Genomic DNA, 16,358 nt, shown 5'->3' on the forward strand with positions numbered 1-16,358 from the left:
CTTAATAAAACGCTCACCTTATTAAAACATTACTCACTTTGGATAGACTTCAAGGTGAGGGGAGCACTCAAGTGCAGAACCTCTCTTCAGTTTCTCCCCTGGGTCCCCCAACAGTTGTGATTCTTGGGGGTATGAATCATCCCTTAAAAACCCAACAGCTTGTATATGTAAACCCTTTTTACAGAGCCATAATAGTGACGTAAGTCAGGCAAATGTTATAGTCAGGACCTCTGGTAGACCTAATTTAATATATGATAAATTGATGGCAAATCATATTGTTTCTAACAACATTATAACCCTCGGTTTGTCCTGTTATTGAATTAGATTTATTTAGAACATGGCCAGGCTACATTTTTTTATACTGCTTTATGTTTGTGTTTTGGAAAATTGGGGCCAAACAAGGTCAGAGGCAGGAAATAAAACAGACCATAAAGGTTGAAAACTATCAAGAAGAAAGACAAATACAGCTTCTTTGGTGGTAGCTGGCTCACAAAGATAAAAATATGGTCTGGAGAGATTGAAAAGGCAGGATGTTGTGGCTTCTTAAACAGATCTAAGGCTGCAGATCTGAAAATACAGAGGTTACCTCTACAAAAACCATTGGTAAATCCATCTCTCTTTCAAACTCAGCCAGGAACTCTTGCCCGATTTTCTGCTACAAACAGGGATAGGGTTGGGGAAAAGGACATCAGAATTAAGAACGAGAGACCCAGCACCAGGGTGTCCCAAACATTATGCGTAGCAAATGTGCTTGCTTCTATAAATCAGGTTGCAGAGAGACTGTGCAATGTGTATTGTAAAACTCACCAACCAGTTGTTTCTTATGGCTCACTGTCAAGCACAATGCACTAAAGATGAAGGATTTCTACCATGTGAGAACTGTGTTTTGGAACAAATGTCTAAGACATCCTCATGCCAAACATGTTAAAGGGCTTTAGGGTGTTGGACAGTGCCCAGAAGCATAAACATTGTCTTGGCTTCTTTGTATAATAGTTAAATAAATGAGACTGTCGGAGGTGATGAACTATAGATCTTACTCCTTGTAGGATATTAAAGCTTAAGGATTTCAGTGGCAATTTCCATACCTTATAACAATTGCATAATATACCCATGTGATGGCAGTGTTAAGATAATCGCTTTCTCTGATATGGAAGTCAATTTTTTTTCCCCTTGGGTGTTTTGAAACAGGGTCTTTCTGTAGCTTTGGAACTTGTCCTGGAACTAGCTCTGTAGAGCAGGCTGGCCTCGAACTCACAGAGATCCGTCTGCCTCTGTCTCCCAAGCGCCGGGATTAAAGGCGTGCGCCACCACCACCCGTGATGGAAGTTAATTTTCAATACAGAAGCAGAGAACATAGTAAGAATACACTCCACTTCCAGGCCGAGTTCTAGTTTTCCTTGTCAGGGAGGCCTCCTCTGACTCTATCACAAATTTCTCTTCTTTAACTGTAGTACCACAGCAAGCCTTGACCTCCTCATCCATCTCTTTAACCAGAACAGGAGCGCGAGTTTGGAGACAAAGCCTTCTGTCCTGTTTTCACAGAACCTGTGAGTCTGCCCGGCAGTTAGCAAAGAGGTGGTGCAGTTTGCTTCCTTCACTTAACATGTTCAGACACTTCTCCGAGTTGACTAAAAGGATACTGCATTGTCACATGTAAAATAATAATTAAAAATTTACGATAAAAGCAAAATACAAGCCCCAGCACATTTGAAACATTACTTGCCCGGCTGCTCTTCACTCTCTTAGGAATGCTGTAAACTGGCTGCACTTTGAAACCCAGGGAGTCAGTCAGCTCAAGCAAGTGCAAAGGTCACACAGCGAAGCCACAGTGCCCAGTTCCGGCTGCCAGTCTTTCTTTCATCACAACTCACGATATTGATTTACCGGCAGAGACTATCTTAGGGAGATAAACGTTACTGATACCATCATACCTTAAGGGAAAACGTGTACACGCAGTTCTAAAATCAAATTTCAGGCGGAATAAACTGCCCTGACCCAGTCACAACATCAAACAATTTCACGTTCTACTTTTATCAGGTCTGACAGAATAACAACTTTTAAACCGTATCTTGGGACTACAGAGATGGCCCAGTGGTTGGGAATGCTTGCTGCTCTTCCACAAAAACCTATGTTCAGTTCCTAGCACCCACACTGGGCTCATAGCCACTCATAATTCCAGTCCCAGCACACCTGACAAACTCTTCTGGCTTTCATGGGAATCTGTGTGCATGTATGTGTGTGGGTGTGCGTGCACGCACACCCACACCCACCCACCCACCCACACACACACACACACACACACACACAGCTTGAGGCTGGAGAGATGGTTCACTGGTTAAGAGTGCTGACTTTTCTTCCAGAGGACCTGAGTTTGGTTCCCAGCATTTGCATAACAGCTCACAAACAGACTCCAATTCCAGAGAATCTTACACCCTCTTCTTGCTTCTCTGCACATTGGAGGTTTCTCTCCTGCCTGCCAATCCCCAAATATCTACTCTGAGGTTTAATATTAATTACAAACTGTTTGAACAATGGCTCAGGTTTATTACCAACTAGCTTTTACAACTTAAATTAATCCATTTCTAGTAATCTATTTATTGCCACGTGGCCGTGGTGTCACTTCACATCTTGCTTCTCTGGAGGTTGCTGGCATCTCCCTGACTCTGTCTTTTTTCTCCCTGTATCTCTGCCTGGCTCAATTTTACTTGGCTATTGGCCAAATCAGTTTCTTTATTAACCAATAGTAACAAAACATATTCACAGCATACAGAGGGACAGACCACATCATCTCTGGGCACTGCTCACAGGGGGTCCATGTTCAGACAGGCATGCAGGCAAAAGACCCACACACATAATTGTTTTGAAATCTTAGCATAATTAAAAAACAATGTCTCTATATTTTTAAAATGTATTCAATACATGACTAAGTAACGTTGACTCAAAGAAAATATCAGGATACTTAAAATAATCTTAAACCTAACGGGTGTGAGAACTAAATTGAAAATAATCTTAAACCTAACAACTGTGAGAACTAAATGAAGAAAGTAAATTGAGAGAGCAAGAGAGATGACTTTTATTGATGGTACAAAACAATTTTACGTTCTATTAACAAAAAATGACATTGATAGTTTAAAGGGAGGGGGGAAACAATTAACATGTGAAGTGAAAATGGCTCTGGGTTCTTGGATCTTCCCTATGGAAACCTTTCTCCTCTAAGCCATAAGGAAATCTTTCAGATGGTATGGGGGTGTTTTGATTGTGCCCAACATGGAAGAGAACAGTCTTGTCATGTTGAATTATCCCTATAAAGTATGAGTGACTATTAAAGCATTCCCTGGTTGTATCTGTTAAGGGCTATTTGAAACCTAAGGTTACTCAGGCAAGGTGGGAAATGATACCTTATCATTTCTTTTGGATAAAATAAATGAAACCCAAGATGTCAGGTCTTGAAGTTAAATCTGCATGGTTTTATGAGGTTAGTGTATACTGTCAATGTGATGGGATCTGGAATTGCCTAGGAAGCAGCTTCCAGGCACAACTGTGTGGGCTTCTTTAGCCTCCGGTCATGCTTGCGAGGGACAATTTTTATCAGGTATACTGGCTCATCTTAGCTGCCCTTTGCACCATATCTCAGGCAGGGGACTCAGCATTCATCACTCTCTGCTTCTGATGTGACCAGAGACTTCCAGCTCCTATTGCCTTGACTTCCCTGCCATAAGGATATGCCCTGACCTGTGAGTTGGAATAAATCCCCTTCGCCTGAGAGGCTTTTGTAACGGAATTTATTACATCAACAGGAAAAGAAACAAATAGAGGCAGGCTGTAAATTCCAACTGCAATGCATTAGGTATCCAGTGCCCACATCCAGAAAAGTTAACATCAGGTTAGAGGTGGGTTTTGTTTTTGTTTCTTTTATTTTTAGAAACACAACATAATAACTAACGGCATGGGTGGGATACTGTCACCTTTCAAAACTGCACTGGTCTGTGTTAAATATCCAAATATAATTAACTGCGCTATAACCTATGGAATATTTCTGCCAATTCAGACAATCCCATGTGAACGTCGGGGTAGTAGTTATGCATGTGCACGGTAACTCAAAGAATACCTAATTAGAAACGTGAAACAAGAATGGGAGCAGCTTGATGAACAACATCATAGAAACAGCCCGTGAGACCCCTTACCCCAGTGAGAAAGCCAATAAAGTCTGTAAGGCTAGAGGGAATGAAGCACAATTTCTCAGTGCAAACCAAGCCATCCTTCCATGGAGGCTCTACAACAAGAACTGTACACCACATAGCTTACTCTTTCATAGCCCAATAAGGCAGGATTAGAAGCCCCGTTTAAGCAGGATGTGGTGGTGCAGGTCTCTGATCTCTGGACAGGCAGGCAGGAGTCTGAGTTCAAGGCCAACCTAATTTACAAACCGAGTTCCAGGACATTCAAAACTGTTACACAGAGAATCCCTGTCTTCAAAATCAAAACAAAAAACATCCGGGGACAACTACCAAAAAAAAATTTGAACCCAAGATGCTCAGTAAGTAACATTTTATGGTTTAACATTGTTTAACTCAAATGCTGGTCTTGTAAGGAAAGATAATCAAAATCACACAGGGTGTTTTATTTAAAAGTATTTATTTTATGTATTTGGCTGTTTTGTGGTGTCGATGTTGAAGAGCATGTCTGATCCCTTGGAACTGAAGTCACTGAGAGTTGTGAGCTGCCATGTGCATGCTAGGAATTGAAGCCAGGTCCTCTGGCTCTTAACTGCTGAACCATCACTCTAGCTCCCTCAATCTCTTTTTGAAACTGTCAAAATGGTTGTAGTCATGGCACTAGTAACCCAAGTAAATGCTAAGGGGCTCCTTCCGCCAACTCTATCACTTCAGTTATTAGCCAAGGAACATAAGCTCTGTTCATTCAGAGTCAGAACAGATACCAACCATGTTTTAACCAATGGATATATGTTTTCTATCCTCATATAACTCAGTTACAATATTAAGGTAAAATAAACGTAGTGGAAGAGGATAAGGGTGTAGCTGAGTTGGTAGAGTAGGTACTTGCCTAGCTTGTAAGAGGGCAAAGATTCACTTCCTAAAGTAACAAAAGCAAGACTAGTGGTCTTAACCCTAGCACTCAAAAGATAGGGGTAAGAACCAGGGCAAGGTCAGCAAGGAGTAGAGACCCTGCCCAGATAAACAGATAAACAATGAATAAAGGGAGGCAGAGACAGTTGATTCCAGTCCAGTAAAAACTTGTGACAAAAGATTGCACGTAAATTCACATCATATAGTGCCTAACATGAAGTGGATTTGGGAGGTTTGCTGTTTTCGTTTTGCTGAGAGGGGTGCTCTATCTGTCAATTTTTTAGAAGTTTCAACGGCAGAAGAAACAAAGAAGGCACTGCAGGAACACTTGGAATGCTGCTAGGAGGTGTTCAATGTACCCGGGATGCAGGGAAGCTGCAACAGGCAGTGTAGGCAAACCCTGCTCTCAAGAAATCCTTATGGTCTGGAAGCAAGCAGCAGAACTGGGGCTTTCCCTAGCAAACATCCTCACTAAGGTAAAAAGACACTGGAGTGAGTAACCAAGCAGAGTGTGCTACAGGCAGGCAGAGATGTGCTCTAGCTACTGTGTTTCCTCCTCTCCTCAGCATCCGCGACTCTGCGGAGAGGGTGGCATTTAAAAGGACACAGCAGGTGGTTAATAAATAGAAGCAGTTGAAAGGGATTTCAACTAATACTTCAGGGATAGGGAAGCACTCTACTTCTTTAACTGGAGGTTGATGCTAAGTTAGAACAGCTGGAAATGGCCTCCTTTAGCCGGCTGGGACTCGCCTGTTTAAAAAAACATCAAACAACTTGTACAAGCCATCACTGACTCCCAAAGATGAGCTGGTCATAAGTATTACTAGGAGCAGTTTAAAAATTCATTATAAGAACTAAAAATAGTTTTAGCTATGCACAGACAGCCATGCACAAGGCTGGACATTAAAAGCCCACTAATTCTAACAGTCTAACATTTTGGTGGGTTTGGTCATGTAGACAGTTTAACGGATGCAGAAATAACATAAAAATGTTTATATCAGTAGAGTACTCTACAATAGTTGAAGTTCAAGTTGGGTGTCACATATGGATCCCCTCGAACACTCAAAACATTTATCAAACTTTTGGAACAAACCCTCTATCTTCTTGAAGTATAGAGCACATAATTATCTGCAGCCTCTCAGTATTGTTCCCTCAATATTCTGAAGACAAAAAAAAAAATCTTAAATTGCCTTCAGTTGCTTAATCACCACACTTGGCACTCAACAGAACAGAAAATGTAGAACTCTATAATCACACATGTTTAAAAACAAACCAACAAAAGGCACTCGAAGGTGCAGAGATGGCTTGACAGTTAGCAGTGCTTCCCACTCTTACAGAGCATCTGAGTTTGGTTCCTATCACCTACAGGAAAACTCACAGGCCTCTGTAACACTAGTCTCAAGGGATCCAACACTGTCTTCTGGCTTTCTGGGCATCATTCAGAAGCATGGTACACAGGCATGTGGGCACGTGAACACAGGCACACCACATAAACATAAATAAATCTTTAAAAAAGTAGCACTCCAAAGTTATTACCCCAAAAGCTAGTAATTTATTTAAATAAAAATTATTAAATTTCTTCAGATCTTGAAACTCTGTGAATAACTACTTATTGACAAAATTACTAATATAAGAATGAAGGTGCAGTAATGAATTCACAGAATAGAACAATGCAAATTTTATTTTCCAAGACCTGCATACTTAGTAGTTATTAGTCGAGGTCTGTACATTTAAATGCACGAGCATGTAATCTACATTTTCTTTTTCATCCCTAAGAGAGAGGGGCTGGAGATGTGGCGAGTAGTGCACTTGCTTAGACTCATAGTCAGCCAATAAATCAGCCGACTGTCGTCTTGGTTCCCATCTTCCTGCTATTCCTCATTCTTGGTCCCTAAATGTGGCTAATTGTCTTCCATATTAACAGGCGGGCATCTGAAGGTATTAGATTACATGGGACAAATACTTCTGCCTTCTTGACATGGCTCGTCAGAGAGTTTGCTTTCCCATCAGCTGGTCCCAGTTTGCATCCTCCAGAGGTATGTTAATTTGGAATTGAGCATCAGGCCCACTCGAACTATAAAGAGACCACCCCACAGTATATTAAAAGGTTTGCATCAACGTATGCAATTTAAGCGCACATGCATATAATTAACTAGACACATTAACAGTGTGAGCTGCTAATTTGGAATGAGACACAAAAGACTAGAATGTGTGTGGAAGGGAAAAAAAAACTTTAAAATTAAAATGACTCCATAATGAAAACTGCTTCATGCTGTGTCTACTATTTTCATGTAAACTTAATATAACTGTAAATATATTTTAATGAACAGAAGAAAGAGGCGATTACAAAGAGCAAAGGAGGGCAGCTCCACAGTGAATCATCAGAACGGCTCTTTGCCTCCGTATTAAAAGTGCTGCCTGAAGACAGAGGGTGAATTATAACTTCATAATTTCAGGGGAAAAATGCCTTCTATATTAAAGATACATTTGGCAGTGCAAAGAAAAACCTCATGAGAAACGGGCACTGGGGAGAGAAGGACAGTACTGGATCTCAGGAGTAAACAGAAAACAGGAAATACAAGCTTGACTGCTAAAAATCATATATATCTTATTAGGTGTTTACACTTTGTTAAAATAGCTTTGTGCTCCCTGAGGAATTTTCTAGCACATAAACTGATGATCAATATTACTAAGCATCAAAAATCAGTACAGCTATCACACTGAAAATCACCTGAGCATTGGAGAGCCTTTACTTAAATGCCTTCTGTCTTGGAAGAGTTGGGTAACAGAATTGCAACTTAAAATGAATATGATAAATCTCATTGTTCAAATTTCAGAAAAGAGTACAGAATTTTGGACACCGGCATATTTTTGGTGTTAGTGTGATCCAGATGGGAGCACAGGAGGGCAAACGATGGGAAAACATCACAGGCCATCTCTAGTGCAGAGCCTGTCAGGCGATGGGGGCAGGAGGCACAACGTCTTTTGAAGCAACCTACAAGTTCAGCCCATGAAGTGCCATGAATTCTAATTTTTTAAAGAGAGGAATGGAGCTTGCCAGACACTGGAGAGAAAATAATCTATATTAACTTTAAACGAACTGCAAGGCTAGACTGTAAAGTCAGAGTGAGTAGGGCAGCTTTACTTAATGCATGGCTTCTACTTTGCATATTGAAAAGCTCCTATATCTACTTTTAAATGTTAAATGAAGACTTTGGACTTGGCTAAAAGAAGATGAATAATAGTATCAATTATTTTCCTTGTTTTATGGTTACAGAGTCAATTATTTCAAATATATAGATTAAATGAGAATGTGAACGGCCAGGCAGATATTTTAAATTACATTTAAAATGATACCGAATCAGTGTCACACAAAATCCTAGTTACTCAGCGGTGCGTCATCCTGACAAGGCACATGGGATGTGTGGGTGCGGTGAGTCTACCTCTGCGCACGTCTCTAGCTCCTGGTGGTCTCGCCTTCCTCGGTGGATTCACAGAAGGTACATGATACATACTTACAGAATTTTGAAACATTAGCATAAAAGAGGTTTTATGATTGACCTAACATTGATCTAAAAATCAATGAACCAAATAAGCTAAGAGGCCTCCGCAGGGCAGCCAGCAATAGGTTTGCTGCTTCTTCATTCTTTTCTGTTGTCTTTCAAATATTAATTTTAACAAAACAACATACACAGACACGGCAATCACCACAACATTCCACTTTCACTGGTATTTTTTTAACATCCCCCCCAACTAAATCTGGAAGTCTTGGGCACTATATTTTATATATAAAGCTTCAAAATGGCATGTTTAAGAATACCAATAAATATTTAAAGGGCCAAAATAATATGACTGCTTTGGCATTCCCTTTATATGAGAACAGCAAACAGAGAACTTGCATCTTATATAAAGTTTTAGTGGTTAGCATCATTATAACATCATCCCCGCAGGCAAGATGAAGCCGAAGCACATACAAACAGTGCATTCTTTCTACCTACTTAATAAATCCCAATCTAAAAGACGATACTGCTAATTACAAAAGGAATATTTTTTAAAGCATACAAAGGGTGCAATTTGTAGAAGACTCAGAAATGACTGTCAAAGAATAATATTTCAATGTGGAATCTTATTTATAAAAACTTGCTAAAGAGATAAAATAAAAATGTTGCTATCAAAAGGCATTAGCTGCCATTTTTTCTAATTCCAGTCAGAAATGACTGTCAAAGAATAATCTTTCAATGTGGAATCTTACTTATTAAAATTTGCTAAAGAGATAAAATAAAAATGTTGCTATCAAAAGGCATTAGGGGTCATTTTTTCTAATTCCATTTTTTTTATATAAACCTAATCACATGAGTTTGGTTCCTATGTGATATGCCCATTACATCAAATAACTTAAGCCTATTAACAAATGCTTTGATGGCACTCAGTCCATGGAGATTTCCACTAATTGCCTTGTGCTTTTCAAAGTTCCAAACACACATTACAATTGCTTATTATCAAAATGACTAGAAAGCCGCTACCGCAAGCCTCACCCCAGACTAGTGACTGTCAGGATACACTGAGAAAGGTTCTTTGGTCTACAGGATTGTGTAGGAGCAAGACATCAAAACAAACCCCTTCTCAGTGTACGGCCAAACAGGACAGTCACTCTGGACTGCTAAACACTTCACAGTGATCCCGACTGGCGGTGAAAAAACATAGGAGGCTTAGAATGCATTGGTGTTTTCAGACTTCACAGATCGTCAATACACACTGAAGAACAAAATGGAACGGAGCACTGTGGTCCTTCCCCCACGTCATCTACCTCCTTTCTGCGATTAGCATTTCATAACGGCTTACTGATAATCGTGGCACAATAGGAAGACTCACCAGAGTGATTAAAACCATTCCTAAAACCGTAATAGCGACGTCAATAAACAGCAAAGTCAAACTGAAAATATCAGGACTTTGGAATCGGAGATTTTAAGACATGCCCGTCCTCCAGGCAGCCGATTCCCTGAGTCAATTAGGAAACTTGATGTTCCGGCTTCTTGTCTGTGAAGTTTGGATAAAAACACTTGCTTTGCAGAGAAATTAGGGTAAAGGAAATGATATATACAGACTATGTAGCACAGTGCACGGGACAAAAGAAATCACCATGAACAGAACTGCCGTGCTTTCAGGAGTGCAACCATGAACCACACAAAAACTGATAGCAGAGGGTCAGTAATCTCAATTTCCACGCTCTGTGGGAACATTTAATCAGTGACAAAGGCTGATATTCTCCACAGTGGACTGAATAATTCGGATAGCCACATGATGCCAACGAACAGGGGTATTCACGTGTTAATCAACTGCAAAACCCTTACTCACATTCTTTACACTCTACTGTGAGCCCACTAATCCTTACCAGTAACTTCCAGTGGACGAAGGCATATTGCATCCAAAAAGTAGCATATGATGGACGGTATCCATGCTGGCACGTGGTTTGAAGTCAACTGTCAGGAGAAAATGATACACAAGTGTGAATACAAGTTCTACATCGGTGTGGCACCGTCACAAGGGACTACATCTTTGAAGAGTTTGGATCGCTACATAACCATGATGCTTTGATGTGTCAATGGCAAAATGCCCCGATATTTGACATTTTTCAAGATAAGTACGAGTTAATAATTTGATGTAGGGATCTAGTAAACTACGGCATATTAAAAAGAGAAAATAATAAACAGGCTGGCAAAGACTGCTATTAACACGCACATTTGAAAATGAACGGTCCCATTTAATGCAGTGAGTGCATTATGCGGGCATAGTGTGAGTGCTCCAGGCTATTTTATCCACAATATATTTCCTTCCCACTTTTGGCCGAGTGCTGTGTACCAGAAACACTGCACAGTGGTGTAGTAAAACAAAAGGTATAGCAAGCAGTGAAAACATGAGCAAAAGGATTCACAATGTATCTGTATCACCTTAAATAGCAATAGCAGTCATTGTGCAATGCAACACACACACACACACAATTTCCTCCAGAAACAAAGATATATGTGCAAATGTATCTTATAGAGAAGTAAAATTTTATCCGAGGTGAACTCAGTGCAGTTGCTAAAATAATACTGACACTTATGTAATGGTAAGTCTCTTTTCCTCCCAGAATCAGCAGTGGAAGATACTACAATAAGCGAAAAGCAGTGCAGAAGACAGACATAATTTCAAAGCTGTGTTACCAATGGTTGATACTGAACTTAGGCTGCCATTTGGAAGGGACTGCTGTCCCTTCTTGTCCTCATTGAACGTTACTGTGATGTAGCACCTTATGTGTCACCAGTTCATACAAAAACCCTAAGTTGTCTAATGTCAAGTGTGTCTTAAGGTACCTTTGGCCTATTTTTATTTGACACTGGGGAAAAATAAATAAAGCATCATTTCTTGCTAAAATACATACAGAGGCATGAGTATTTATCGAATAAAAACATTCTGCATCAGACTGTGGCACCGGACTTGCTGGCAGGTCGGGAAGCACGGGAAGCATACTCTGGGCCACCCAATTTACAGTTTTCAGAGGAGATTGGAAGCATTTCATTTACCGCACTGTAAACAAGAATTTAAAGCTTAAAAACCAAATCATGGGGCTTTCATGGCACCACTTAAAACATAACAAAGAGGCTGCCTAGAACTCGGACTTCCTATCACCTGAGGTCCTGTGACTTAAACAAAGAATACAATGGAACTGGGAGATTGAAGCTGTTTTGGACATAAATAATAAATTGAAAGTTTCAACAGCTTGTAATTTGTCATAGTTTGTTAGCAAGAGAAGCAGAGGAGAGAAAAGGATATCTGTTTGTTCTGGCCACTCTCACATGAAGGACAATGCTTCCTTGCTCTCTTCCAGAATCTTCCCAGGAACTTCTCTGGTTCCTTTTTTGTCAGATGCAAAACAAAAAAGCTTTAAGGTATAAGCAGTTGTCATTATTTGTCTTTTATTCAACTTAAATTTACGTGGGTATAATATATAATTAGTAATTTTATGTCTCATAATTCTCAAATTGTTTGTATCACTCTATGGACATCTATACTTTTAAAACTACTTTTTCTTTTTATTTATATGAGTCTAATGAATAGATGCCACATGTTTTCAGTTGCCTACAAAGGCCAGTAGAGGGCGTGAGAATCCCTGAAACTGGACTTCCAGGTAAACTGCCCAACTTGGGTGCTGAGAAGGGAACTCAGGTCCCCGGAAAGAGCAAATGCTCTTCACCGATGGCTCCTTTCTCCAGCCCCTTTTCTGCACTTATCCTCCCATCAAAAAAAAAAAAAAAAATGTAGTCATGAAAAATTGTGAATGGTTTTCAAACATGGACCTCATTCCTGGTCTCTTGTATAACCTGTGTTGTTTTCATCCCCTTGGATTATTTTACTAGGGAGTAGCTAGTTTTCTTACCATTGAATCATTGCTAGACTTTGGTTAACAACCAACAAAACTATGTGTAGCTTATTCCAGGAATTAAGGTTTTAGAGCCCTGACAATTTGAGATTCAGGCATCAGTTAAACATTCAGTTGTACGCAATCAGCAGAGGTGGAACTGTGACTCTTGGGGGCAGCTGGGCAGGGAGGGAGAGAGAGATCGCTTCGTAGAAGTCACTCACAGATTAAATGCACAGCTGTGGGGTGGACAGAAGTAGGAACCTTGGAGAAGGCTTGGGACAAAGGGACAGAGAAAGCCCTGGGCACTCCGGATTCCTTTAGAAAACATCAGTTGAACTGTTTTATATTAATGCTATGAGGGCTTCCCTGAGAAACAAGTCGAGAACACTGCCCCACCTTTTTTTTGCAGAAAAAGGTGAGTCATCAGTAATTCCCCTAAAAAGATGCAGATGAGCAGGATCCTTCATGAAGGCAGCAATAAGCTCAGCCTGGACTTTTTACAAAGAGAGGGAGAATGGGGGTGCCTAGGCATCTGCTTAAACCCCAGGGCCTTCTGACCCCCTGTGTTCAGTAAAGTGTAAATTCTCCAGCCATCTCTTTTAAATCCTCAGCCTGACATACTTGCATACATAGTACTTATTTGCTTTACACCAAAGCTTTACTAGATGTAAGTATGGTTTTATTTCTAAAATGAGAAATGTCTATTATTAAGCAGTTGCAAAAGAAAATTCCACAGTTCCCATTTATAAAACTTATACTAAAACAAATAAAAACCACCCCACCAAAACCTTATTCTTCCAGTCATAGATTCATCCCAAAATTCAAGATGTAATTTAAATGCTAAAGAAATTATGGGCACAAGGTGAAAAACATGAGGCCAGACATCCTTTTTCATAGTCTAATGAAAAATATACCTAAGTATTTTTTATAATTATAGCTCAAACTACAGTCCATTGCAAACTGAAATGAAAAATACCTCCAGCTGAAAGAAGTCATATTGAAATGTAAATCTCAAGCAAACAGCAGATGACTTACAATAATATAGAGCTTATAAAATTCCACCTAAAGGCAACAAATGGGCAAAGAGAGTTTGACAGGTTCGTTTCCTAGGCTGGTTTCATACATTTCTATAGTCCCTACTTCTTATAGAAATGCAAAGGCTCCACCCCCTGTGCATAGGGTTAAAGTCCACTGAACAGAAGACATACACGTGATTTTGGAGATCTCAGCAGAACAATAAACAAAGTTTACAAACATAAAATCCTATCTTCACAGAAACCGCTCCCTTCCTCCTCATCCCCTGACGTCCTATCATATGCCAAAGAAAGAAATGATGCCAGGGAAAAGGAGGAGGGAGGCAATAAAGAAAAAAGTGCCAGGTGAGTGTACTCTTCCAGCAGGCAGAACAAACAAAACCTTGGAAAGGTGACATCACTCAGAACACAGCCTCGTGAGAATGTAAGCTGAGTACTATAGCTGATTAGATAGCAACCACCATCAGTCTTCCAGGTGGGCAATAAGATAACAGTGGTTTACTGGGAAATGATGCTAACGGTGAAGGCCTCTTGATGTCTCTGAGCAGGGAGAATTGTGTAGGTAAGCCCTGGGGACTAACCACCTTGGAAGGAAAAAGACTTCAAAGTAGTAACTCAGACCTATCAATGAAAGGAGGAAGGTGACAGGGAAATGAGCAGGTAGGAGGACTCCCCGAAGGGTGATGTCACCCCAACTGAAAGACAGTAGTATGTGTGGGAAGAACATTAAGACAGACAGACAATGAGCTCTATTTCTGGAGCTCCAAGCAAAGTCTGTTTTAACTGCATGAAGTTCCCGGGATTTATAGCCTCCTTTAGCTAACATCAGCCTGCAGCTGGGGCGGTGCACATTTCCAAGACTGTGACCTGGGAGAAACTTTCACTGAGCACTCAGTTTTCTCTCCATTTCTCCAAGTGGATTTCCAGGATACATGTCAAACTGGATACATCGAACTCCTGACTTGGAAATGCTGTGAAGAACATGCTCAGCCTCGAGGAGGAAGCAAGGACCTGGAAGATTTCAATGTACATATAAGCAACACTGTTCCAAATGGAAATGGCTACATTAGCCTTTTTTTGCTAAGGTTGTGCATTTGAGGAAAACGACCAACCTTAGATATTTATTTACCTATCGGACACAGTCGTGTGTGTGTGTGTGTATGTGTGTGTAAAACTGTTTGGATACCTGTTTTTAAGTCTGTTCCTATTTCTTCCCAGTGGGATGATTAGGTATAAATAATTGTCTTTAGTATACTAAGGATATTACTAGATGCTGTCAAATAATTTTACTCAGCAGTACTTTTCAGGCTGGGTTATAACTCAGAATTACCTAGGGAGTTTGCTAAACTAACGTAGGGCTTGGGTTTTAGCCCTGGGGTAGAAGGTTTGTCTATCTCAGGTGATCTTAATTACAGCCATGCTTTTAGTCGCTGACTAAAACGGTGTACACATTTTCAGGTTTTGGTTAACTACTCTTAGCTAATTTTAGATTGCTTTCATCTTTTAACTTTACAGAGTAAGGTTTCTCTGAAAATAAAATTGTAAAACAAGTTCTAAAGATGAAACCCAAGATTTGCTAGTTGCCCTATTAAGACACGCCTACAGCTTTGTACTAGATTGTGCCACGTTTCTGGAGGAGAAGTAGCCAGAACACATATGGAATGGCTTTGGACTGAATCTGTAGCTACGTTAAAGAGCAGGGATACTGGACGTTGGTCACCAGCCAAAGGCATCTTCTGCCAAGCCTGACAAATTGCGTTTGGTGCCTAGAACCCATATGGTAAAGAGAGCTTCCAGAAGCTGCCCTCTGACCTGCACCCAGGCATCACAGTGTCTGCCCCTCAAAAATAAAATAAGTAAGCATATATTTATTATATTAATATTCTGGTGATTCAAGCCATGCTCAACAGAACTAGGGAAGTATACAGCCTAAGAAACTGAGTAATATGAGGTGTTATTGGAAAAGAAATCCCCCAGCTCTTAATATTACTCCCTTAAGCATTTCTTCACACGGACTAAATAAAGATTACACTTCAAAACTGCTGCAGGGAACTGAAGAGGACTTGTTCTGAAGAGTAATTTAAACGTAGGAGCTGATGAACCTTAATGCTCATAATATTTCAGTTGAAAAAGAAAACCCACAGCTGTAAAGGTCTTGGTGCCACAGTTCTTTGATAGCATGTGAGAGGCCTGAAGCATACCTTAGCGGTCTTCTGCTGGCTGCCCAATCACATAGGGCAATCCTACAAATCCTATACTAAAGGACTTTCCAATGGAAGACTTTTACACAGTAAGCTTAGTAGACAATTGTCATTAATGCTTATGAAGAAGGACAATGATGTACACTTTATAACAAATCTGTAACGTAGTTTATGGGGGATGTCAGCTGCTGTTGGAGAATTCACCAAGAAACACATTGAACATAAACTGCAAATGCAATAATCCTGATGAATGAACAAGTCCAGTATAAAGAAGGAATTAAACCTCCAGCTGACAGGCCTTTCAAAACTGCCTTTCGTGGTAACGGGAGGATGAACAAAAGAATCAGCAAATAGATTTTATCAGCCAAGCTGTAAGACAGAAAATGGCATAAGCATCATTAAGTTCTAATTTTTGTATGTTATTGCTTTAGTGGTCCTAGATTTACTTCCTACAGAATGAAACCTATATTCCTGTTCTAGCCTTTTAAGGACATTCGTAATACTGGGCCATTTCCTACCTCAGACTTGAACACACCAACACTGTACACACCCTCTGCACTCTGAAAGACAACCTAGCTCCCCAGCTGTTAAACTTGCCAACATTCATCGTGTGGTACCCTTGCCAGACACATGC

General features: G+C 40.2%; 1 protein-coding gene across 9 annotated transcripts in view; it reads right to left on the bottom strand.

Annotated features, from left to right (window-relative positions):
• Pam (peptidylglycine alpha-amidating monooxygenase) overlaps window positions 1-16,358 on the bottom strand; it is a 289,755-nt gene that overhangs the window by 102,783 nt on the left and 170,614 nt on the right. For all 9 annotated transcript variants that reach the window (XM_057758219.1, XM_057758203.1, XM_057758211.1 and 6 more), the window contains exon 5: window positions 10,480-10,567. In XM_057758219.1, the coding sequence (XP_057614202.1) occupies window positions 10,480-10,567 (88 nt within the window). The remainder of the gene's footprint in view (window positions 1-10,479; window positions 10,568-16,358) is intronic.

Source organism: Chionomys nivalis, chromosome 2, assembly GCF_950005125.1.
Source record: "Chionomys nivalis chromosome 2, mChiNiv1.1, whole genome shotgun sequence".
Taxonomy (NCBI): domain Eukaryota; kingdom Metazoa; phylum Chordata; class Mammalia; order Rodentia; family Cricetidae; genus Chionomys; species Chionomys nivalis.